This window comes from Rhinolophus ferrumequinum, chromosome 10 (assembly GCF_004115265.2).
Source record: "Rhinolophus ferrumequinum isolate MPI-CBG mRhiFer1 chromosome 10, mRhiFer1_v1.p, whole genome shotgun sequence".
In the NCBI taxonomy this organism is placed as follows: domain Eukaryota; kingdom Metazoa; phylum Chordata; class Mammalia; order Chiroptera; family Rhinolophidae; genus Rhinolophus; species Rhinolophus ferrumequinum.
The window spans coordinates 87,174,619-87,196,811 of record NC_046293.1 but is presented as its reverse complement, the minus strand read 5'-3'; the positions used below and the strand labels follow the sequence as shown (position 1 = coordinate 87,196,811).

Sequence of the window (22,193 nt, the reverse complement as noted above, 5' to 3'; positions counted from 1 at the left end):
ATATATATGTTATTTATACCCTGCAGAAATGGTCGCTCTGTTTAGCAGCAGATGGGTTTTTCCCCTAGTTTTCGTCTCTTAAAGTTAAGTAGGAAGTCAGCCCACTCCCTGACCGTAGGCATACACTTAGCACCCCCAGGCCACCTCGGAGTCCTGCCTGTGGGTAGGCAGCGCAGAGGAAAGGCTGTGGGTTCTCTGAAAGGCACCATTCCGGAGAACCCCCAGGGGCAAATACCCGTGGGCCCTGAAGCCTTGGGAGGTGCAGGACCCGTAGGGGTAGGGCGTAGGGAACAGGACGGGGGTGCCCTGGTTTGCTTCCCTCAACACCAGGCGGGCATCTCGAGGTCCATGAAGCATATGCCAAATGTGTCCCATGGCATCCAGAGAACAGGACCTAAAGCCAGACCCACCGCCCTGATATTGCTCAAGCGCGGTACCTGTGGTCTGCAGGAAGCGGCAAGTCGGCCCTGCACAGTTGCCATGGCAACTGCAGTCTTGGTTCTTAAAGGCAAGGAGGGGGGGAGAAAGGAGGTGTAGAAGGCACTCAACGGCTTTTCTAGAAAAGCCCATCTGTTTCTTCCCCCAGGAAACCTCACTGACAAAAAGGGAGGGGGCCACGGGGAAGGAATGGGCATCTGGGGTCTAGAGAAAGAAGGGAGAGAAAAGACTCCAAGATGCTCCAAGAGCAGCTTTCCTGACTGGATGTGCTCCCCTTCCTTTGGGGGCGGGGGGCAGTAAGTCACTGCAAGGACCGAGTTCTTGGTGGGCCTTGGGAAAGCATCTGTGCGGGACGCAGGGTAGGCCCTGGGACCTCAGGCCTGGGTGGAGCGTTCCTGGGAGGCCGCCGTCAGCCACAGCAGGGTTTCTTCTTGGCAGGGCGGTCAACCTGGACAGTGTCCTCCCTCACTGTGTCTTCGTGCTCCTGGAGGACCCTGGGAAAGGGGAAGGTATAGTGTGAGCAGTGGAAGGCTTCTAGGCCCTCAGGTTACAGGCCCTCTGGGTGATAAGGAGGGACTCCAGCTTCACCAGGCATCAGGGAGATACTCCCAGTCTCCCCCTGGGAAGTACGGGTGCACGACTATGTAAAGCCAGCATTTAGTCAATAGAGAGCCTTCAAAACACCTCCTCTAGGAAGCCTGCCCTGAATACCTAGGTGGTGTAAGCGCTCCTGACAGCACTCTCACCCTTCCTTTGTTAAAACCCCATCACTCAGTATCATAATGCACGCCTCCTTGGCTGGCTCCCTCCACACAGAAGGAGCTGCTAAGGGCAGAGACTGTATCTTTTGTCTCGGTGACTCTGAAGCATGTCACAGTGCCCAGAACACAGCTGAGGCTCAGAAAATACATTTCTTGGTTATGAACTCTACAGAAAGGCTGTCCCATGTGGCCACAGCTCCAGATTAAATGTAGGAGGTGAAGGATTAAAAATAAAAAAATAGTGCTAATTATCTTATCCCTGCTCTCTGCTGCCAAAAATGCTTTCACCTTAAGAATCTCTTTTGATTCTCACAACAACCTGTGAGGGGGCAGGGAAGTGTGACTGATGTGCTTAACTTGGGGCAAAGCTCAGTGAGGCAGGCTGATGTGCCCTGGGAGTCAGTGACAGAGAAAACACGTAGAACTTCCCCCACGGTCTTCCATAACTCTACAACCGCTCCAGTGCATAAGGTTCTTAAATTACTCAAAATATTTTTTGAGTGCCCCCAGAATGAATGCTGAGCACAAAATGCGTGCTACTGAGTATTTGTTAGGTGAGTGGATGGATGGATGGATGGATGGAATGAATGAATGCCTAAAACGTATGAATGAATGAATGCCCTAATATTAAAAATGGGGCCTTGTGTGGTTTCATTTTCTTAATTTTGATATAGGCGGAGGCTTGTGGAACCAGCCTTTCCATGGGACCTGTCCTTTGAGCGCTCTGGTCCCCCATGACGGCCCCTGCTCTCCTTGGCGCCCCCTCCCCCAGGAGCCCTAGTTCTTGCTCCCAGCTGCCTGCCAACTAATCCCTGCTAAAATATTAGCCAGTGTGGAGCGACCTATGATTTGACCTTTCCCAGGAGCATTTGCATTTAAAAAGAGGGTTCCTGGGAAAAAGGCAGCCTTTAAGACTCAAGAAGAAGACAGCAGCACCCCAGCCGGTGCCAGGCGGGAGGCTTTCTTTTGGGCACTGCTGTGTCTCAGAAGGCTGCCCCTGCCTCCTGGAACCCCCACAAAGGCCTAGGCCACCAGCCTTCGCCAGGGGGCGCAGGCCAGACGGAGGAGAGGGGAAGGAGTGGTGAATGCCGTGGTTCCCACGGGACCCACACGGCGGTCACGTCCCCTGCTGAGTTGTGCCTCTACCTGGCCAGATGGAGCAGCGACTCTTTGGTGTTGTGACCAGAATAGGCACTGCATTCATAGAAGATCAGATTGTTCTCCTACAATCAAAACAGAGAGAATAAACAGAAGGGGAGCTGGAGGGAATCGTGGGGTTTGGGGGTGGGGGAGAAGACCCTTTCTGCATCTACCCACACCCCTGCCCCCTTCCACTGTAAGAGGGTGATTTCTGTCTCCTCAGGCATCCTAGCAGCCTGCCCAACTAATGCAAGTTCTACAACCATCTCCCAGGTCAGGTATAACAGCTGTAAAACAAACGGTAAGCTGTCTTAGTGTTTTACACTTTCTCAAATTGCTCTCCGTTTGGGTGTGTATGTGCTCATTTCCTTTTCACATCAGCCTGTGATGCAGAAGAAGAAACAAGGCCAGGGTGGGCTACATTCTTTCCACTTCACAGGCAGGGAAACAAGAGCTAGAGAGGATGTAAGAGGTGGGCCTGCTCTGGTCACATATTTAGGTGATGGCAGGGCTCCCAGCAGCACGCTTTTCCCAGGACCCCGGCATGCCACGGGGCTGGGGGCGGATGTCCTGAGGCATTCCAACACGGATTCTCCCTTGCACCTGTTAATGAACGGTCCAGCTGCCCAGGCTGTCAGCATGGTGCCACAGGACAACTGTCTGTCACGTCACCAGGCCCGCATGGTGGAGAACTTTGGCGAGGCTCCTCATATTCCACTTATCACTCCCACTAACAGCTTTCCTGCTTCCTTCTGACAAGGCTCATGGCATGCGGCCTCCAGGGCCAACGTCCTGTGGGGATGCAGGCAGCTGAGGGAGGTCACTGCTGTGGCTGCAGGTGGGAGGCTCTGCAAATGGCGGCTCCCAGGCAGCTTTCCTGCTCCACACCCGCAGACCCACTCCACCCTCTGCCACCCCAGCACTTCTGTCAGACCCCGACTTGGGTCAGCCTGGGGGAAAATGAAGGCTGTGCGGTGAGGGGAAGGGAGAGTGCAGAGCACCTAGAACTGGAAACAGGATTTGTCTTCCAGCTTCCAGTCCTAACCTCACCACGGAGGCGCTGTGTGATAACTTAAACAAATCACTGAATTTCTCTGACCCTCAGTTTTGTTTTTTACTGACTGAAAAAGGAAAAGGTGATAATAAAAACACAGATCCGTAGCTCCTTAATCAAAATCTCTGGACCCAGATATATTTTAGAATCCAGAAAGCTTGAGTTTCAGGAAGATCATACATGCATGCACTGTATTTTATACGATATCCTCAGTGGGGTAGACTGGCAGCTGGTGTTTCTGAAGGTGATCAAGTGGAAACATAGACGATGGGATGCAGGCACTAGGTGGGGTCAGAAATAGGTGACCTCTTACCATCTAAGCATTTATAAATGTGAGTCGTGAGGAAGAGAGTTTGGGGAAATTCGCCACCGCCTAGTCATCCCCCGCCAGCTCCATCTTGCAACCTGTGGCTTTCTATGGAAGTTTCACAAGCACAGGAGCTGGACCGTTCCTGTGACTCCAGGACACCCATCCCGCCCCCTTGCTTCCTTCCCAGAAGGCTTTCAGAGAAGGCTTCCCCCAAGTCTCTTGGTCACATGCCTGACTGCCCTGGGGTCCCACTCTGTCCACAGAGATAGAAATGCCTGCTCCTTACCTTGGCAAGCTGCTCTCCGAGGCCCCGGGGAACTTCCCGCTCTTTCTCATTGTCAATCTTATTGCCCAGCAGGAGGACGGGGATGCAGTCTCCCACAGCTTCCTGCAGAACAGACAATCCCCCAGCTGACAGAAGCATCCATAAGGAGAACCCGAAAGGATTAAAATGCTAGCTGGAAAGATACAATCTGGCTTGCAAATCCCTGGCTGCCACAAGAGGCCAAGCGATAATAAAGTCATGGTGAAAGCTGAGCGGGGGAGCCATGTTCTCTGAGAGCCTCAGTTTACAAGGCTTCTGCAAGGTGCCCGCGGCCTGCGTCTCAGGGCCTCCGGTACCCGGCTGTGCAGCGATGCCTCCCTCCCTCACCACTCCCCCGGATGCTGGGTGGAACATGCAGGCTCCCCACATACGCCGGGAGTGGGAAGCAGGAGGAGGGCACAGTTGCCACCCATATACTGTGTCCCTCCAGGGCTTACAGTGTCCCTGAGGGCATTCCTAAGTGACTGGACTTAGTCCACATGAACGAGAATGAATCAAAGGACAGACAGCTCTGGCGCTGGTCTAGGGCTGCTGTGATTACAAGTGGCGTCTCTGGGGGCCTCACGTTGGGCATGTGAGCGCCCGGAGGGCTGGGTCCACGGGGAACAAAGAATGACTGTTGTAAGCCTCCTTGGAGGTCACGTGGAATGTCATAGAGCCTGTCACTGGGCGCTCTGGCTTTGAAAGAAGCCCTGCACGGGGAAGAGCTGTGGCCAGAGCAGGTGCACGTCCTGGGCCAGAAGTGGCAGGTTTACTCCAGGGGTCAACCCGTCCCTCCTCCAGTGGCTGTGGCAGACGGGCAAGGCCGGCACAGCCCACCATGTCTGCACCCCGGTGTCCTGACCTCCCCTGTGAAATGGGGGACTGCACACACCGCCCCTCAGGGCGGACAGAGGGCCCAGGACACACAGCTATTAAGTGAGGAAACAGGGTAATGTTCACACGTAAGCAGGCCTTACGATATTTCTACCTTGTGAGATATTTAATTAGAGGCTTTTAATCATAATCTGGTAGTGAAGATTATTCACTATACACATAGCTATATGTTTTACGAAATCGAGAGGGCTGTGGGATAACAAGCTAATAAGCAGTTATAGTTTTGTCAATAGTTCAGCTACTTCACATTACCATTTCAAACACATGTCCAATGGCCACCCGATAGGTACACCTATTTTGGGCTGAAATGCAATTACATTTGAAATTAAGACACAATGCCGCCTTAATCTATACATTCGTTTTATTGTCGTTCAGTAGTGGAAACATTTCTCATTTACTAAATGAGAATGTTGAGTGTCAGAGAATCTGAAAGAACATTCAATATCAAAGTCACTGAGTTATGAGGATCCTTTAGGATGTGGGCCCACAATTCTCTAATGTCTTCCTCTATATTCCGACTTTGAATGAACTGTCTGCTATTTAGTGTCTTATTAACGAGAACCCTCTAAAAGCAGCATTAGCACACATCCATGGTAAGACGGCAGTTAGCACTGACGATGAAGACTCAGGCACCACAAGCTCTTACAGTGTCTTCGGACCCATCAGGACCGATTCAGTCATGTGCACTGTAGTTGTAAGTGGATTGCACCACAGTCCAATAATTCGCAAGTGAAAAACTCACTGTGATATACGGAGAATGCTGTGGCTCCTTATCACCATTAGTGGGAACATCCCCTTTCTCTGACTGTGTCGGGCCACAGAAACTTGGGCAGTTTTTCACAGAAATGGAAGAAAAGAGGAGGAAACAGAGAAATGGGCCAAAAGGCTTGCTGTCTGGACCACTTGAGAGAGAGAGAGAGATATTTGTAGATTTACGTGTCAGGATGACTAAGACTCGTGGGATTTCTTGACAAGGAAACTCTCTGAAAATATGAGCATCAGACCTGAAATCCCAGGGCCGAATTCTAACCCCATTCCGGTAACTTGGCATGGGTGATAGCTTCAGTTTCCTTCCTTGCAAAGGCCATGCTGGGTACTAACGGAGCGAACAGGATGAGGTAGGGGACAGCCAGAAGCTCCCCATCTGAGCCCCCATGCACCACACGCAGCAGGGTGCCTCTTGGGAAAAGAGGGGGCAGTCTTCTTTTCAAAAGGAATTCCTGGATATAGAAATGAAAGTGCTTAGGAGGAGGAGAAAAAAGCCAAGCTCCCAGCTGGAGCTATGGTTTCTCGTCTTTGCACTGTTGCTCTTACACAGACACTCTGGACAACTTCCTTCACCTCCATGAGCGCTGGCCTGCCACCAATAAAGAATTATCTCCAAAGATATGGCAAAAATAAGTGAGAATGCACTAAGGCTGCAGAAAGTGCTGTCACGGGCAGTCAGTGGATGTCACTCGGACCCAAGATTAGCGTCTAACAATAGGAAGGGCCAAAGGCAGGGGCTGGTGCTGGGCCGGATGGCTCACGGGCCTCTCTTTCTTTAACCTCAAACTTGAGCTATCTGCCTAAACTTCACACCTTTTGCACACTGAACTAGGTTTTTAGCCTACATACTGCTTGGCACAAACATACTCATAATTATCCACCAGATGCAGCAATACTTCCTTTCAAAAGGCCAAAGCCCACCTCCTTTGGAGAACAAGGTCCACTCAACCTCTGTTGACTTTTCTATAGATGTTGGTCCAGTCCCATAGGCGTGCCAGGTAAGAGGGAAGGGCTGGAGCTCCTCAGCCAGGCACACAGTCTCTCTGTAGGCACTTGGCTCTGCTCTCGCCCGAACCGCTCCTCTTCCCTGAGTCTCTTCTCTGAGCTGTAAAATAGGCCTCGAAAGCCAGTTTCTGTCCTCTGATTTTGACACAGAAGCCTCTCTAAACCTTTGATCACTTTAGCTGTCTTTCTCTGAACTTGAGCTTGTTGGAAGACAGACTTGTTGGAATTTAAAAGATTATACATCACTGACTTTAAATAACAAGGGCTGTCACTTTAGAGCAGAGGATTGGCATTTAGCTCAGAATGTGCAGCTGTTGGGTTGGGTTGGTGTGTGTGCGTGTGTGTGCGTGTGTGTATGTACGTGTGTGTTAATATCTATTTGCTGGGAGGCAAGAAAAGCACTTAGCCGGGAGAGTGCTGCCAGAACAAAAACATTTCTCAGCACATTAAAGCATGCAGTTATGTTAAGAAAAAAATGACTGCGAAATTATATCTTGGGCGTTTCCATATTTATCCAGCCCCTGGACTATGAGTCAAAACAAGATTTATTTGTGTAGTTCGTTTCAAACTGCCAGCACTTCAAACTCAACTTGGAATCTGGGGAAAAAATCAAACTGCTATTTTTTGCTCTATGCTGTACTTTGTCACCACCGACAAAGATCACAGAATGAGCATTAGTTAGCAGTCCACGAAAGGAGAGGAAAGTGGGCCTGACTCCTTTCAGCTAAAGAACTGTTCTGCCTTGAGACAGAAGCGAGAAGGACTGCAAAGGAAACGGACACCTATTTATCAGAAGCAGATTTCGACCATGGGTCATGTGACGAGAGAGAAGCATAATGCAGCGACAAAGCCCTAGATTTTCGTTCTGGTTGTGCCGTCTGACAAGCCGTGGGTGCCTTTGAACAAGTCACTTCCTGTCTCTGGACCTCAGGGTTTTTCATCTATAAAATGAGAAGCTACACTGGATTAATTTCCAAGTATTTTTCCAGCTTAAAGACACTGGTCTCGTTGGCTTAATGACGCTGGCCATATTCTACTTCCTTGACCTATAGGCCTAACAGTATAGTGCTTAGAATGACAAAAATACCTAAAATAGAAGTTCCACATGCCAGGGCTGCAGATACTGAGGAACAACCATCTGAGTTTTGGGCAAATACCAGCCCACTCAGGCTTGCGCCAAACCCTATTTTCTCTGATGTGGATCCCAAGGTCTTCAGATGTCCGGTGTGTCCCCTGGTCAAAACATGGGGCCCTTGGGCCCAACCAGTTTCTTCTTTTGATTGGACCGGTTAAGCTAGGCCCACTCAGCAGAGATGAGAAGCAGGTAGGGGGGACTGGGCCTGCTCAGTTGGTAGGAATGGCCAACTGCTTTGACTTCCTGTAAGGTGTATAGGAAATATAAAATGGCAGGGAATCAGCACAGAGTGTGTCTGGGCCCAGTGGGGCCTCTGATCCAGAAGGCCTGCAGGCAAAGTAAAGCTACGTAGAGTGGGAAGGACCAGGGAGGGTCGGGTGGAAGAACAGTCATGGGGGCAGGACGCTCCCACCTCATAAAGCAGGGTGGGCGGTTGTTCTCTTGTGCCAAAGGAATTGGGTTCCCTCTGGGCTGGAAGGAGCCCTCTAGCATCCTTTGGCCCCTCAGCGAGTCAGTGCCGTATCCTGCAGAATGTGGGGGCCACGCGGGAACTTTCAGAGCGCCCAGCACACACCTTCATTGAGTGAGTGGCCTCAGCGCCGTGGCCAGGCAGTGGGCGAGCTGGGATGGTAAGAACTTCCTTGTCAGGGAATTCCATATCTCCCCTGAGTATCTGTTTCCGCCCCACACAACCTCTTCACAGGGCCTTTGCCATGTGTAATCTGAGGCGATTTCAGCCCTTTCTTCTTGCCGTGCTTTCTGGGCTATGGGCGGAAGGGGTACTGAGAAGAGCTGGCTAGCATTCACCTAATGACAAGGCTGCAGAACCTGAAGCCTCTTATTCAAGTTCCCCTTCCACTCTCCCTTCCCCAGATGAGGGAGGTGACAAAGTGCTTGGAGCTTTATGGAAAAATAAGGTGCTCCACAAATATAAAGTACTTATTATTTTCAGTTCCCCTCTGATCAAATTAGGTGTCAAATTTGAGTCTGTCACCTGACAACTCTGATTGCTGGTTGCCAAGGCAGGATGAGCTAGCTTTTCAAGAGTCTTGAGAACAATTGCATTTCTGATGCCCTACTCCACACCCTCAACACACGGTCCGCCGTCTGACAGAGGCTTCTGCCCTTGCTCACGAAACACTGGCCCAGCAGGCTGGATCCACCATACTGAGTCCTCTGGACTGCCACACGAGTGCTGGGCACGTGGGAGGTGCGCAGAAAATCCTTGTTGAAGGGGCACGGACATCTCTGGATGTGACTTAGGGCCTTGCGTCTCAAAGTGCGGTCCTTGGATCAGCAGCAGCAGCCTCACTTTTTAGAAAGGCAGAATCTCGGGCCCATCCCCTACCTGCTGAGTCAGAGTCTGCATTTTAACAAGATGTCCAGGGGATTCTCATGCATATTTGAGTTAGAGAAGCACTTGTTTAGGCTGGGAAGCGTGGCAGGTGAGAATCAACCAGGAAACTTAATTTTTTTTTTTTTTTTTTAAATTTACAGGCCCTGAATCATTCTATCTGGGAGAGAAGGCCCTGACATGTTCTGTTTAAAAGCTCCACAGGTGATTCTGATGTTCATCCAAGTTTGGAATCATCCTTTAGAGCAGGGCTGTCCAAGCTTTTTTCAACGGTTTTCACCAAGGGCCATATGCAGTAAAATACACAAACAGCCGGGCCACTCACTCGAGGTGAAGTACGTATTGCCTCACCTGGTTTATTTAAGTAAACTAAATATGTTTTTGGAATTTGCTGCGGGCCAATTAACAATGGATTGCGGGCCGCAGTTGACCCGCAGGCCACAGTTTGGACACCCCTGCTTTAGAGTTTAACTATACCTTATGCTAATTTTTAAAAAGGAGAATTCAAACTACAAATCATACCAAAAAACCCCATTCACACACAGATCCTTTTGAGTAAACCACATACAGAAACCACACACAATGAAATTGGAAAGGAAGAAGTAAAACTGTCATTATTTGCAGATGACATATTATATATAGAAAATTCTAAAGATTCCACCAAAAAACTATTAAAACTAACAAATTCAATAAAGTAGCAGGATACAAAATTAATATTCAGAAATTATACACTAATGACAAATGATCAGAGAAATTAAGAAAACAGTCATCCCATTTAAAATTGCATCAAAAAGAATAAAATACCTAGGAATAAATTTAACCAAGGAGGTAAAAGACCTGTACTTGGAAAACTATAAGACACTGAAGAAACTGAAGAAGATACAAACAAATGTAAGGATATAGTATACCCATGGACAAGAAGAATTAATATCGTTAAAATATCCATAATAACCAAGGCAATTTACAGATTCCATGCAATCTCTATGAAAATACCAATGGCATTTTTCACAGAACTAGAAGAAATAATCCTAAAATTTATATGGGACTACAAAAGACCCTGAATAGGCAAAGCAATCTTGGAGAAAGAAGAACAAAGTTGGAGGTATCCTGCTACCTGATTTCAAACTATACTACAAGGTTATAGTAATCAAAACAGCATGGTACTGGCATAAAAACAGACACATAGATCAATGGAAGAGAATACAGAAACCAAAAATAAACCCACGTCTATATGTCAATTAATCTATGACAAAGGAGGCAAGAATATACAATGGGGTAAAGACAGTCTCTTCAATGAATGGTTGTGGAACAACCAGACAGATGCATGCATAAAAATGAAACTAGACCACTTTCTTACACCATATACAAGAATAAACTCAAAATAGATTAAAGACTTAAATGTAAGACCCGAAACCATAAAACTCCTAGAAGAAAATATAGGCAGTAAACTCTTTGACATCATTTTTATCAATATTTTTTTTGGATATGTCTCCTTAGACAAGGGAAACAAAAGCAAAAAATAAACAAATGGGACTATATTAAACTAAAAAGCTTTTGCATAGCGAAGTAAGAAAAAAACCAACCTACTGAATGGGAGAAGATATTCATAAATGATACATCCAATAAGGGATTAATATCCAAAATACATAAAGAACTCATACAACTTAACACCAAAAAACAAACAATCTGATTTAAAAAAGGGCAGAACACCTGAATAGACATTTCTCCAAAGAGGACATACAGATGGCCTGTAGACATATGAAAAGATGCTCAACATCACCAATCATCAAGAATATGCAAATTAAAACCACAGTGAGATATCACCTCATCCCTGTCAGAATGGCTGTCATCAATAAATCAACAACAAGTGATGTTGAGGATGTGGAAGAAGGGAACCCTCGTGCACTGTTGGCAGGATTGCAAATTGGTGCAGCCACTATGGAAAACAGGGTGGACGTTCCTCTAAAAATTAAAAATAGAACTACATTATGACTCAGCAATTCCATTCCTGGGTATTTATCCAAAGAAATCCAAAACACTAATTCAAAAAGCACCCCTACGTTCATTGCAGCATTATTTACAATAGCCAAGGTATGGAAGCAACCTAAGCGTCCATCAATAGATAAATGGATAAAGAAGATGCGGTACATATATGCAATGGAATATTACTCAGCCATAAAAAAGAATGAAACTTTGACATTTGAGACAACACAAATGGTCCTAGAGGGCATTATGCTAAGTGAAATAAGTCAGAAAGAGAAAGACAAATACTATATGATTGCACTTATACGTGGAATCTATAAAACAAAATAAATGAACAAACAAAACAAAAACAAACTCATAGATACAGAGGACAAATTGATGGTCACCAGATGGGAGCGGGGTTAGGGGATGGGGGAAACAGAGACAGGTTTAGAAGTACAAGTCGGCAGTTACAGAATAGCCCCAAGGATGTGAAGTACAGCACAGGAATCTAGTCAATAATATTGTACTAACTATGTGTGGTGTCACATAGGGGCGGCAACTCATAAATCATATAAATGTCTAACCACTAGGCTGTCCACCTGAAACGGATATGATGTTGTATGTCAACTGTAACTGAAAAGAAATTTTTAACCAAAAAAAAAAAATGTTTGTAGCTGGGAAAAGAATGGGTGACTTTGAAAAAGTCATGGCCTCAATTTCTTCACTTGAGAATGAGATGGCTGTCTTAGAGCAGTGATTTTCAAAGGGAAACCCTCTTGTCTAACAAATTGTACCTGGACCTCCAATATCTTAAACTGAAAGAAGTAGAGTGGATCTGACTGAGACGGGGTGTGGGGGGGTGGGGGTGAGGGACCCAGAACAGTGATGAGCACACTTTCCCTGCTCTGCCCCAGTCCCTGGGAAGTCACTCTGATTCCAGAGCTCCAAAGAAGAAAGTGTGCAAACCACGGGCTTACGTAAGCCCTAGCGTCTCTCCCGGTGCTTAACTTCTGTGAGGAAGATAAGTCACTGGTGCTGTCAAAAAAATCATGTCTTAAATTCCAAAGTTTAGAGAGGAATCATTTCCAGATTACCCACGCCATTTGCTTCCATTAATCGCTCAGTGTAGAGCCATTCACTACATTTCAAAATGTACATTTTCTCTACTAATGTTTTAGGTTCAATAATTTTGAGACATAATTTTCATTAAGCAAATTTCTGAGAAACCCTTGAATTTGGCTTCCATTCTTATTCCTTATTTTTCTTGGCAAGGAGAAGGACATGAATTAAGAGGAAAGAAAGGAGTGGCTCAGCCAATCCAAAGTACAAGAAAAACAGCTTTTGGTGGGAGGAATCATAGATGTTACAGGCAAAAGGATGAAGAAACGGACAACTCCCGTATTCTGACTGCACACCGATATGTAATATCCGTTCATGCATCCAACACCTGTTGAGCAGTAATTCTGTGGAGCCCCTGGAGCACTGGGTTGCAGTGACAAAGATACAGTTTCCGTTCCCAGGAGGCACAGAGTGCAGCCGGGATCGGCTGGGAACTGTGTCCTTCACAGTGTGAACGCGATAATAAGCAGGCAATGCAAGGTCTAATGGGCGTGAGGAGAGGCTGAATGTAAGTAAGCTCTGTGAGATCAGGAACATTGTCTCTTTTATCCGCTGCTCCAATTCCCAGAGCCTAGAACCGGGGCTGGCAGTGTTTTGAATAAATAAGTGAACAGAGCATGGCTCCTGCTGGTGGCAGGAGCTGGGACGTCCCACATGACTGTTTTGTGAATGAATCAGCTGAGGCCCTACAAAAAGAAGTAAGTGGCTTGTCCACTCTGCCCTTGGCCTTGAGATGTCTGCATTCGAGTGGTGAAGGAAAAACATGCAGATGATCAGGAAGTAAAAAGCACCTACAAAGCAGCATATTGCAAGTATAAGTCAAGAGACAGAGTCTTATAGATAATCCAGAATTCAAAGAAGAGTGCTCTTGGTCGCGGGCCCTGCCTAGGGTGACTTTGGCGTGATCCTGAGGCCCTCACATCATGGGCCACCCTCCCCTCACGGGAAAGGTTGTGACAGAGGCCCCAAAACACTGCGTGGTGCCAGTCCTGGGCTGGGCACAGCTGGGCCCACTGAAGCTGGAAAAATGCAGGGGGTGGGGAGAGGTGGTGAGAATGGCGGAAGAGCGCAGTTGTGACTCAGATGGAACACTTGTTTCTCGGGAAACCTTCCTTGACACTCCACTCTGTGCCCCCTCCCCCCCGATCCTATTCCACTCACTCACAGCACTTATCAAAATCATAACGACACAATTAGTAATCTGTATTTTTCATGCCCCCATCCACGGGAGGAGGGACTGTGTCTGCTTGTTCACTTTTGAGTGTTCACGTTCACCCAGGTGCGCCACTGGTACTGGGTACCTGGGTGAACGGACACACAAATGCCTAAATCGGTTTGTTCCTGGAGAAGGTGGGTTCTGAATCAGGGTTTGGAAGAGCAGAGGGCCAGGCAGGAGACGGGCAGAGAAGAAAGGGGAGGCAGGTGCTGAGCGCATAAGCGCTCCTAGGAGAGTAACCAGCTCACCTCCACGCTGCTCAGCCAATGCCGGACCGATAGGAAGGACTGTTTGGCTGTGAGGTCATACATGACAATGACACCATCGGCCTTTCTGAAGAACTGCTGGGTGATGCAACGATACCTGCCACCGAAGGGCTACAGGTCAGAGGAAGCACAGCCCCGTCGCAGCCCAGACCTTCAGCCCCACCACGGGAGTGGAAGAGACAGGGCGACACAGGGACAGCTCCTCACCTCTCCTGCCCGGCTGTGTCCCACAGCTGCAGGGCCACCTGAGTGTCATCCACACGCACGGTCTTCACACGGTAATCAATGCCTGCAAGGTGGAACGGGCCTGTTACTTCCCGGTCAGAACATGACGACCCCAATGTCTCTAATCACGGCAGGCCAAGGGTGACAACCCTCCCTGTGCAGCTCCTGGCAGGCCACGTGGGGGAATGGACAGAGCACTGGACAGGGAGGCACCAGGCCCGGGTTCTGGTTCTGTGTCTGCCAGTTAGTAGCTGTGGGACCTTGATCAAATCACTTAACCTCTCTGAACTGCAGGCTCCTCCCTGTGATATAATCCACACCCTCTTTAGGGACACTATAATAGGTTCAAATGAGATTACACATGTCAAAGTAATGTACCAATACAGAGACCACTATTATTCATGAATTTACTCCTTCGGTGCAAAGATGGAAGGACAGGAAAGACTGTCCTCAAACTTCTACCCCCTCCCCTTTCTCCCTGAAATCCTTTTCAAAGTTCTCCTAATAAAGTTCAAATATCCCTGGGGATGAATGATACTTTCACACTTCTGTCGGCCACTGCGAGGGGATGTGGAGGAGTGTGGAGGAGAAGCAGGACAGGGAGGGGTGGCAGGTGGCAGGCAGGCTAGAAGAGAAGAGGGGAGGGGAGGGACCAACGGTAACATTCCCCCTTGAGATGGGTTTGGAGCTCTGAATCCCAGCCACCATGGTCTCTCCGAGGCTGTGAACCTACCTGGACTCCAGAGAGAGGGAACGAAGTCAAGGGACACGCATCCTGTGCCCACAGCAGCCCTCAGAGAGAAGGGCCCTAACAGAGCTTCTGCGGTAACAGACATTCCTCTCTCCTACATTGTTTAAGAACGTTCACAAGTGCTTACGGAGGTTCGAAAAGCCTTTCCCCCTTAAGGTGCCAGATCCTGGAGCCAGAAGGCATCTCCTATCAACTCCAAAAGGCTCAGTTTCTGAGACCCTCGCCTTGGAGGGCTTAGGTAGGGACAGCAACAGCAGCTTGAATGGAAAGAGACAGAAGAAACAAAATGGACAACAGGAGGCAGGACATGGAAAAGGTCATGGCAGATACTGTCTCCAGGCAAAGGCAAGTGCATTAGGGGCCCAGGAGTGGAGGGGAGGCGAGAGGGTCACCAGTCTTAGAATGCAGGACCAGCAGGGACTCTGGAGGCCCCGTGCTTCACAGATGAGGGCCAGACGGAGCAGCGCATTTGTTTGGATAGAGACAGAGTGATCTGACCCATTGGTGGAAAGCCTGACACTTCTAGTTGTCATGTGCCGTCTCTGCATCCTCACAATGTTCCCCCTGTGACATCCATGTGAGTTATCTGTACACACACCTGTGAGTGTGCATGAACACATGCACCACCCTACCCAGCACAGAATCAGAGATGGTGTGCCTTGCCCCAGCTGGCCAGCAGCTGCAGTGTGGAAACCCAACTCCGAGGCTCATTCTACTTTTCACACCAGTACCCTGGGCGAGGGACACCTGGCAGCTTGCTTTTATCTAGAAATCCCAGGGTTAAGTGCTCCCATCCGAAAGGATTACAACTGGCTGGGGCTGAATCCAACGTGAGTTTTCCTCTTAGCTGAAAGTGGCAGGGTTTCCCCATTCTGTGCTCCGGAGACTGAAGGGGCTGCTTCTTTCTGGTAACAACTCAGAAGAGAGCCAGCCACTGTCAACACAACTTCAGGGCCTGATCTGAAACCAGCCCACGGTGCAAAGCCTCGAGGACAGAGCCCTCTCCTTGATGGGAAGGCTCCCAGGCTGCCTTCTGCCTTCTGGTCCCCTCTGCCTCGCTGCCTAATTGTTTGGCTGCAGGGAGCGAGGTGGACCAAGGAGTGCTGGCAGCATGGGCTCCGTGCTGTGGTGAGCTCGGTGAGAGTCTCAGCCGGGTTCTCCGGTACTCGATAGATTCTCTCTGCAGCCTCGGACAGGCAGGCCCAGGAAGCAGACAAGCCCGGGGCGGGGGCGGGGTGGGGGATGGGTGGGAGACACAGGCGTCAAGTCCAACAGAAGAGACAGCACAATAATGTGGGGCCAGAGGACCTGAACTCCGACCTCAAAGGCCATCACCACCAGATCCAACATCCCAGGAGCCAGGCAACCGTGTCTGTTCTGGCTTCAGTTCTGCCTCTCACCAGCTACGTGACCTTGATGACACGACTCCATCTCATTGTGGGGGATCTTCACTGTCCTCATCTGTAGACTGAGCTGTGATGGAGGGTATGAAGGGCGTGATGGAGGGTGTGAAGGGCGTGATGGAGGGTGTGAAGGGCGTGATGGAGGGTGTGAAGGGCGTGATGGAGGGTGTGAAGGGCGTGATGGAGGGTGTGAAGGGCGTGATGGAGGGTGTTCATGATCTGTTCAGCTGTAGCATGCAATGAACACACGGAGGTGACCCCTAACCTGCAACCTAACTGGTTCCTCAGTGACGGCTGGAAATCTGGAGCCGCCGTCACCATGAAGTGTGTTGTGCTGTGGGACGGTGTGGATTAAAGCTGGCTGGACTCCAGGACGGGCAACAGCAACCTTTCTGGACAAGACAGGCCCACGCTGTCATTTAGGGCAGGAGGAATGTGGGAGTGGGAGTGCCTGCAAGCTGTCATGGAGAAAACTCTAGGGATTTCTCCGTAGAGGTGGGGCGTGGGATGGAAACTGAACTGGTGGCCAGGAAAGGGCCGAGCGCACTCTGTTGGGAGAAGCTTTTGGAGGCAGCACCTCGGGTCGCGGCCTGTGATTTAAAGCGGGGGCTGTGAGCCAATGTGAGGCAGTAGAGAGGGCACTGGCCGCGGGGTCCTGGGTTCTAGGGAGCTTTCGGCCCCAACAATCAGTCATCTCACCCACAAAATGAGCTCCAACATCCTACAAAAACCCTCGTGTGACATCTCCAGGACATGCACAGGGCCTAAGCACCGGCTTTTGAAGGCATCATCTGGTCCTAAGGTGGTGCAGGCAGGTGCTCAAGTCACAGTGCTGTGTACTGCAGAAGTTACATTACGCACCAGCCAGGAGTCAAGCACAAGTCATGTTCTAGGAGGAGTGGGAGGCCCCTCTGATGATGGAGGTGAGCGTTAGGGGCGCTGAGCCCCTGGGAGGGCTGTGCTGATGGTGCAGGGGGCTGCGCCCTGCACGGCTGGTTGGCTGGTACCCCAGCCTAGGGTCGGACGGCAATGGGCCTAGAGGGCCAGGACCCTGCAGCTCTCCTGTCTCCTCACAGGGCGCGTCTTTCAGGTGCCTGGTGTGACTGCTCACCGACACGCGCACAGTGCACGGCAGGGACAGTAATTTGAGCTGCTGCTCCTGCATGTTTTGTGCAACGTGATGAAGGGCGTTCCTGATTGGGAGTCTCTGACATTTTTCTCCTTCCTAAATTGTAGGTGTTTCCATAATTGACCTCCTCCTGGGAAGTGCAACGTTGTCTGATTTTTATTTTTCAGAGCCTTCCATCTCAGGGGCACAAGTTGGAAATGTAAACAGACCCGAGACCCTGACTCCCTGAGCTCAGCAACAGGAGACGCACCTATGGACACACTGCTTGGTGACCCCAGGTCTCGCCATCTGTCCCCCTGCCTCCCAGGGGCCTGTGCTTGAGCCATGATGTGTGGGGGCCTACCCTACTGAATGCTGTCCCGGGAAGGCCAGCCCACCTCCCACAGCCATTGCTTCCTGTGTCACCAGGCTTGGCTCATACGACTCACTCCCAGCCATTCCTCTCCAGGCCAAACAAGGCCAGGCTCTTCTGGGCTTGGTTCACAGGCTCTGCCCTTCTTCCTCTTCATCTGGGGATGCTCTCCGTCTTTGGGTGGAATGAGGCAGAAGGGAGGGGACAGGAGGATGTTCCAGATATTATAACAGCATAGGAAAAGGTCCAGCAGTAAGAAGAATGGCATCCTGAAGCATGTGAGAAGAGACCCATCTGCAGGAGGAAAGTTGGAAGGAAAGGCCAGTTCAGGATGAGAGGAAGAACATGAAGTCTCCCCAGGCAGGAAAAGTTTGTCTTGTGGGGACAGCAGCCAAAGGTCAAAGATAGTCTGGAGAGACACTCAGGCTTGGAAGCAGTCTTGGGTGACCCAGCTCATACCCCATTTCTCAGACGAAGAAAAGCCGAAGCCCTGAAGGAGGGAACCTGTCCCCCCGAGCTCCCACAGCTGGTTAGCGGCAGAGCTGAGATGAAGATCCAGGACTTCTGATACCCACTGGACCCCAGCAGCCTCCCCTGCCTGCACCAACCTCTGTGCACCTCCCGTGGCAGGAAAGGGTCCTCACCACTCACTGGGTGCTGAGCACACACAACTCAATGTTATTAGGGCCACTGTGGAGTCAAACAGAGGAGGGTGTGGGGGAGGGGAGAGGCCAGTATCAGCACCAACTTCCTGTTGGGAATACGGACAAGCCTCTTAACTTCTCTGGGCCTCTGTTTCCTCATCTGGCTGTTGGGCTGATAACAATACGTGCCTCCCAGGGTTGCGTGACGATAGACTGCAATGATAAATATATAAGCCCGCGGTGTATTTTCAAATGTAGTTGACTTCTCAGTGCAGTTAAATGGTACACAGTACGCACTCAATGAATTTGCTTTTTGCGTGAGCGATTCAACGTGGTAGAAGCTAACAGGTCAATATGCCCGTGGGTATTGCCCCATATTCCAGAGCAACGGGCAGCTTTGGGTGAAAGAAGCAAAGTCCTCTCTCTAAATAAGATACCATTCAAGGGAGGGAACACATTAAGCCTTGATGATCCACTGACACGTAGCTGAGTCAGATGAGTTTCTGGAGTGAACTGCAGCTGGCAGCCAGCAGGCCCGGGATGCAGGACGGGCTGTCAGTGATGGGTAAAGGAACCATCCAGAGCACTGTCCTCCTGCGCACACACAGGGAGGGGCAGGGCAAGGAAGCAGCTGGCCCACGGGGGCGGCGGGAGTTGTGTGTGGGGGGTGAGCTCAGGAAGAGCATGAAGATTCAGGGCGCTGCTGAGATGGGGAAGGAATGAGAGCGAGAAGGCTCAGGTGGGCTACAGGGCCCTGAAGCCCCTCTCGGCCAACTTCAGTTCCACTCAGGACATAAGAAGCTTTCAGTCGTCCCCTCCCACGTGGAGTGAGCTTAGTAGCCAGCGCTCTGGGGGGGGGGACTTCTCCTTGCCCCTCTCAGCCTCACTGTGGGGCACACAGACCCCGCCCCCTGGCAGCCAGGCCCCACGGCCCCCCATGCCCAGGCGGCTCCACGTCCCTCCCTTGGCCCTCTTCTCACAACCTCCCATTCCCAGAGGTGGGCCGGGGACTCACCCACAGTGGCTGTCATGCCCGGGGAGAACCGGTCCTCACAGAACCTCCTCAGGAAGGACGTCTTCCCCACGGCGGAGTTGCCCACAAACACGATCTTGAAGAGACGGTCTGGGGTGGAGGAAGAGCCTTCCTCCTGTGGACAACAGACAGGCTGGCTGACTGCCGGGATGGTCACTACCTGTGTCCCGGCCACAACATGCCCTTCATCCATCCCTACATTGTCCAGGGCACAGTGGGGACCGGGCTTCCACACTCGCACCAGGGAGGCCGCCCAGCCTCAGATGCAGGTGGCTTGGGGCTCAGGACACATACGTCCCTCCTAGCCACAGCAGGAGGGAAGAGGGACATTCATTTAACCAACGTTTGTTGTCCAACTGCTGTGTCGCAGGCCCTGTGCTGGGCCTGAAGATGCAGGGACAAGCCGGTGGCCTGGTCTATGGTGGGGTGAGGAGGCAGGCCCGGAAACAAACAGCCTCAGCCCAACATTCCAGGGGGTCGGGGAGCAGGGAGCAGGAGCCAAGCATCCACCGAGGAGCCACTGGGAGAGGGGCTCGAGCAGAGGCAGAGATTCTCTAGGGGATAAGGAGGGGCGTTCGCAGGGAGGAGGGCAGTTAGGAAAAAGGAGACACCTCTGTCACAGGCACAGAGCCAGCCCAGGCTGGGGTGGCAGGCCTTTCTTTCTGCCCTATCATTGGAAACCTGGACTGATGGAGGACTCTCTTGCCCCCCTGCCCTTTGCTCTTCTGTCCCATCTCATCAGCTTCCATCTAGGATTCCATCTGCCTTGGGAATGAAGGCAAGACAGTCTCCACCTAGTAGGCTAGGAAATCCGTACCGCCAGGCCACTGGGCAGAGCTTTCCAAGAGTCAACTGGTCACTGCTGCTCCTTCTCCTCTGCCCTGTGGCCAGAGGGACTGGGAGCAGCTCCCATTAGTCTGGGACGCTAAGGCCCTGCAGGGGATTTGCTTTAACACGAAGCAAGTGAGAGGCAGAGCAAGGAGCTGCCTTCCAGCACAGGCTTATTCGTTTTCACTCAATTGGAGAACTGCTCGGATCCTGCCTGCAGGCCCAGCCCGGCACTGCCGGGCCAAAGAAGGAGGCTTTTTGAATCTATTTAGAAGTGGATTTGAGGGAATTAGCTCCTTTCATTGAACAAATACTATAATGGAGTGGCAGCAGATCTTAGCTGTACTTGGCGTTTTAGAGAAAAGCCATTAATAGCCTTTTGGGGGGACATCATTCCATGTAGTACTGAGGAAGGAATTCAAGGTCAATTACAGGAATTTAAACTAAAAAAAAAAAAGAAAGAAAGAAAGAAAAAGAAAATACTCCACACTCAAAATCTATGCCCCCTGCCCCCTATTCTTTATTCTCATATGGGGGCATCCGCTCTCTGCCATTGTCAGCTCAGCCTGTCCCTTCCGTGTGAGACTAAAGCTCAGAGCAGGCCCTGGTGGGCAATGCGAAGCCCAGGGTGGGTGGAGAGGGCCCTGGCTGCAGAGGCCGTGCCTGGCCCTTCCCCGGTGCTCCCCGCACTCCATGGCCCCGCCCCGGGCACAGCACTGTTTTTCTCCCAGGCCAAAGAACATAAAGACATTGATGCTGAGCTCCAGGCAGGACCCAGCGCACAGGTGCAGCACACTCCTACTTATGTGCATGCACTTAACTTGTGTCCCCTCTGGGGACAAGCCACAGTGAGACAACTGGACTGGGGCAGAGGGGCTGGGAAAAGATCTGTTCTGACCTTCCTTCCCATCACTTAAAAAAAAAAAAAAAGCTTTAAAAAATAAAACTAATCTGTGCAAATTTTTAAAATTAGGAAATACAGAAGTGGAAAATAATAATTATTCATAGTCCACTCTACCACCTGCAGGGATCACTAGTCTTCCAGGCTTTCCCTCTGTATAGATGAATGAACATATGTTTTATTGAGAGTGACTTGAGATATTATATGTAATTTTATCCGTTCTCATATATTATTGAATTATAAATATTTTTCTGAGTCACTGAAGTTTTTTGAAAAATACGATTTTTAACAGCAGTGTAATACTCTACTGAATTAATATGCTACAGTTTATGTCTGTATTGGTGGACGGTTTTTCAGTTGTTTGCTATGATACACTTACATTTTTGCAGGACATCTTTGTCTGACTTTGGTTGTTTCCTGAGGAAAGATTGTTAGAAGTGCTGGTACAAAGGATGTGGTATTTTTAAGTTCCCAATTCCTACTACTTTCCAGAAAGGTTGCACCGATTTCTGGCTCCGCAGCCGTGCATGAAGGGCCTGCCTCACAGCACCTTCCAAAGAGCAGATGAGGCTGTTATCTGACTTCTAGTGGATTCTAGTGACTTCTAGCTGCAGCTTCTGTCCCCAGCTCAATGGCAGCCCAACCTGGCGGAGCCACATGGTGTGGGAGCACAGCAAGGCTGGACCAGCCCCCGCTCCTCGGGCCACTTCTCGGTCTGCCAGAGGGGAGAAGACATTTCTGACGCCTCATCAAACAACTGTGAGGATCAAATGCCACAGCAGACGCCATGCTTAGCCTTTTTCCTTTACCCTGACCTCTTGACACATCTTTCACATTTTGGGGAAAGCATGGGGTATTGAACACCCCACTGGTGCCCACTGTCCACAAGTGTGGGTCAGTGCACTGATGGGCTGTGAAGGGCATGTAGGAGGGAGGGGCCACCATTGGGTGCCACCCAGTTCCCCACCCTCCCGGGGCCCTTGGCCTCCACCACACCACCTTTCAGAGGAGTGAAACGTAGGTAGGAATCTTAATCTGAACCCAAGAATGATAACCAGAGCCAAGAAGTCCCTGCACAGTAGCCAGGGAAGGACTCCTGGCAAATATGCTAATACAGCCATGGAAACGCTCAAGGTGACAAGAGCTCAGTTCTAAAGGGCTGTCTTTGTGTGTAGGGAGGAGCCTCTGTCACACT

At 50.2% G+C, this 22,193-nt stretch overlaps 1 protein-coding gene across 4 annotated transcripts in view; it reads right to left on the bottom strand.

Moving 5' to 3' along the window:
- Positions 1-677: 677 nt before the first annotated feature.
- The window catches only part of CRACR2A (calcium release activated channel regulator 2A), a 133,395-nt gene continuing 111,879 nt past the window's right edge, over positions 678-22,193 (bottom strand). For 3 of the 4 annotated variants that reach the window (XM_033118555.1, XM_033118556.1, XM_033118554.1), the window contains 8 exons: positions 19,252-19,384; positions 17,669-17,886; positions 14,836-14,965; positions 13,940-14,021; positions 13,715-13,829; positions 3,990-4,091; positions 2,346-2,422; positions 678-932 (listed from right to left, as the gene is read on the bottom strand). In XM_033118555.1, coding sequence (XP_032974446.1) covers positions 848-932; positions 2,346-2,422; positions 3,990-4,091; positions 13,715-13,829; positions 13,940-14,021; positions 14,836-14,965; positions 17,669-17,886; positions 19,252-19,384 — 942 coding nt within the window. In that variant the 3' untranslated portion in view covers positions 678-847. The remainder of the gene's footprint in view (positions 933-2,345; positions 2,423-3,989; positions 4,092-13,714; positions 13,830-13,939; positions 14,022-14,835; positions 14,966-17,668; positions 17,887-19,251; positions 19,385-22,193) is intronic. The other variant, XM_033118557.1, reaches the window with a different exon arrangement.